General features: G+C 40.3%; 1 protein-coding gene across 1 annotated transcript; it reads left to right on the forward strand.

The window, feature by feature from the left end:
• Nucleotides 1-829: 829 nt before the first annotated feature.
• Nucleotides 830-1,555, forward strand: LOC143591909 (uncharacterized). The gene has a single exon (XM_077071968.1). The coding sequence runs from the start codon at nt 830-832 to the stop codon at nt 1,553-1,555; it is 726 nt and encodes a 241-aa protein (XP_076928083.1).
• Nucleotides 1,556-3,631: the final 2,076 nt, after the last annotated feature.

Below are 3,631 nucleotides of genomic sequence, written 5' to 3' on the forward strand. Positions count from 1 at the left end.
GAGGTATGGGACTATATCCATGATAGCTGGCTGTTACGAGACAAGGAAAAGTTTGTATCTTGCTGGATGGGCCGATCGGTTAAACTTCGGCGAGAGTACGACAAACCGAGTCGAGAGTCAGCACGCGAACTTGAAAAGGCACCTTAACAGGGCTAACAACACCCTCCACACACTTGCGGCTTATACCCTTGAGCTTATAGAAGCCCAGAAGATTGAAATCGGAGCAACATTTGAAAAATCCCGGATTACGTTGAAGAGAGACCATAACTTTCAGGTTTCTTACAGGCTACATTATAAAGTGTCGATTAAGGATCTTACACTACTAGAAAAGGATTACGAAAAGCTTGACAAGATGATCGAGTTGGGACATACGTGCCGACACCAGTTGCGAACGTCTATGGGGTTGCCGTGTGCTTGTGAGGTGGAGCGTCATCTTGATACTTTGGTTCCTATTCCACTAAAATCGATAGACCCGTTCTGAAGGAAGCTTGACTTCGATCCAGTGGTCCCACAGGTAGAAGAAGAAGACTTCGAGGCAGAAATGGAAGAGCTTAAACAGACGGTTTTGATACGTAAAGATTGAAAATAGAAAAGAAGTCTTTTATCGAAGATTTGGTCCGTTCTTCCCGGCAACTAAAACAAAAAAGAGCCATAGAAATGGGAGGACCCTCGCGGGCGCCCAAACCTAAACCAGCAAACAAAAAAGGTCGAGGCCGCCAGGTACAGCTCGTATATCCCTTCCTCGTACCCCACTTCGTCCTCACAGAATACTGACCAAACCCCCTCATTCTTGGAGCGTTCGCGGTCGCAGTCCCATTCACAGCTTCAGATGCCCCCTCCTAAACCTTCAAAATGGTCGTCTAAGAAAAAAGAGACTGGAGCTGCCATAGGTTTTCCTTTAGTTGTTCATCCGGAAGATGTTGCAGCGGTAAATCGGTATAAGGGCCTTGTTCCAAGCTGGAGTTACCCTTACATGTCAAGGATCATAGACGTAAAGCCTGACGGTAACTGCGGTTTTTGGGCAATTTCGGAGGGTTTAGGAATGGGTCAAAATTGTTGGAGGGAGGTTAGGGTTGCCATGAAGAATGAGATGGATAGGAACCCAAATTGGTGGAGGGCAAGATTAAATAAGGATCACCCGGAGTTTTTTGAGACGACCCATAGCTGGTTAGATTTTTTTGAAATGGTTCAAGATGCGCCCTGCAACCGTTGGTTTCAGTTACCCGCCCATGGAAACGTCGTTGCTCAAGCATTTAATTGCGTTCTGATTCTCATAGAGCCGCATAGCAGCCAGACCTTTTTCCCGATGAGAGAGGGACCAGATCTGTTTCGTGGTCATCCGGTACTGGCCATTGCTAATGTTACAGATACTCATTGGCTATATATACAACTTGAAGGGGATTTCCCGGTGCCTTTGCCGGTTTATACTTGGGTGAGATTTGCAAAAGAAGAGGCTTACGGCTGGAGGGCCTTGTATGAAAATTGTATAAACGACTACGTTAGAATCATGTCAAGTTGGCAAGTCGAATGTGATACAGTTGATTTAACCGCTTGATTGAATATTTAAATCGATGTATCACAGCCACATATTATACGCACTGGGCGATTAAGTTAACATAAAATATGTAAGTTTATGTACTAATCGAATATCATTAAATATGAAGAACAATCGAACACGATGACACAGTTGTCCAAAATAGCATCCACACGTCCACCATTAGTAGTCTTCGCACCCGTTTTAGGATGCTCGACGGGTGCAATATTATTGTAACATTCACACCTAGTTTATTTGAAAACGTTTGGTATTTGTTTTGGTGAAACTTGGTGAATGAGTTTGGGAGAGAGGTGTCCTACGCTGTTGTTTTTGGTGATATATGGTTTATGAGGTGGTGGGGGTGGGGGTGGGGGGAGAGGTTGTTCAGATGCTTTAAATGTATTGGCTTTGTAAACAGGAAAAAAAAATCTCTATCCGCCACGTTAAGAGGTATACGTGACGGTTTTATCCCATTATTTTCCGACATGTCATGTCGGTGCAGTACCAATAACCCCACGTATAGTCCTTGACGTGGCTGTAGTTTTCCACTATTTTTAGCCTGTCAAATATTGTTTCCCCCTCTTTCAGTCTATATTTCTTGTTCAGGCGACCGATTCCCCTCTTCCCCGTATTATTCCATCTTCCGGCGACTGTTTGACGGATGTCTCAATCCAAGTCTAGTGAACACTCCTCTGGGTCATCTTCCAAGCCTTCCCTTGCAGATGACCTTTGTGTGAGATACCCATGTGGAGCCGCCACATGTTACCGGATATCCAGGACCGATGCAAACCCTGGTCGTCGATTCCTGTGCTGTGTAAGTCTTTAATTACTAACGAATTAGGGTTTATGTCTGTTAATCGACGTTGATTCCTTTAATTTGGTTTAGGTCAAATTTAGGTGTTAGTGTTCTTAGTTTGTTAATCGAATTAGGGGTTTTTGTTTGTTGATATATTAAGTCCATTACAGAAGGGGAGTTGTGGATGGCTAAAATGGGCCGATGATCCCACATGCCCTAGTTGTGAAAAGGTAATTCAAGAAATGGTGAATATGATGAACAAGAAAGATGAGTTTGCAAGAATGAAAACCAAAGAAGTAACAAGCTTGAAGATGTTGCTAGCAATTAGTTGGTTTATGTTCTTTGTTTATGTTTGTGTTTATTGACTAGCTGATAACATCGTATTTGTAGTATGGGATACTGTAATCTTTGTTGTTGTTGTTTAATGCTTAGAGTTTCATGTTTCATCTATTTACTTTCAACATTATCAGTCATGTTGCAGCCATGATGAAAATGAGAAGGATAAAATTGAGAATGTTGAGAATGTTGTGAATGTAGTTCAGTTTGACAATGAAGCAAGTCAAATGGAAGACAAAGAATGTCAATTGGGAGAAGATGAGTTGATTGCTTATTTGGTGCAAGAGGATGAATTATTTAGACCAAGTGAAGAGCATGAAATAGATCCGGGTGATGATTATGACCCTGAGGTTTTGAAAGCAGCTTTCGACTACACTAGTGAGCCGGAGGAAGATTACTATCATGATTCATATGAAAATGATCCGGTGTGGGATTCTGACTGGCCAAACGATGATTGTCATTGGAAGTAGTATTGTACTTGGTTTGTGATGCTTTATGTACTATAATGTGTTACTTAAATTTGGCATGATTAAATGTGTTGTAATGTTTGTATGATTTTCTAGGTATCGTATTTATATTAAAATAATAATCAACCGTTTGCAAACAGGGTATAGTGAAACGAAGTGGCCGTGAGGAAAAATGAATTTCTAATTTTTAATTAATAATTATTTTTTGTCTTTTAAATCACGTGACGAATGTTATTGTGTAATCATCTCTATGTTGAATCTATTGCGTTGATGAAAATAAGGATGGATGTTGTTGCTACGGAGGTCATTTATAAGACCATTCTCGTTCAATTTATAATATTTCACCTATTAATTGATATTTTGTCATTAATTTATAATATTTAACCTTTCTAAAAAATCTGAATATACAGTTTTGTTTTATATTTCTTATATGAGATAAAAACTAATCATATTACATATAGGTACAATAAAAAATAATTAGTTGGGTTGGTTTGTGAA

Source organism: Bidens hawaiensis, unplaced genomic scaffold (genome assembly GCF_021521415.1).
Source record: "Bidens hawaiensis isolate Kalapana, Puna unplaced genomic scaffold, B.hawaiensis_p1.1 tig00040159_1, whole genome shotgun sequence".
In the NCBI taxonomy this organism is placed as follows: Eukaryota; Viridiplantae; Streptophyta; class Magnoliopsida; order Asterales; family Asteraceae; genus Bidens; species Bidens hawaiensis.

Coding starts and splice junctions, on each gene's coding strand:
- LOC143591909 (XM_077071968.1), top strand. CDS start 830: ATGCCCCCTCCTAAACCTTCAAAATGGTCGTCTAAGAAAAAAGAGACT.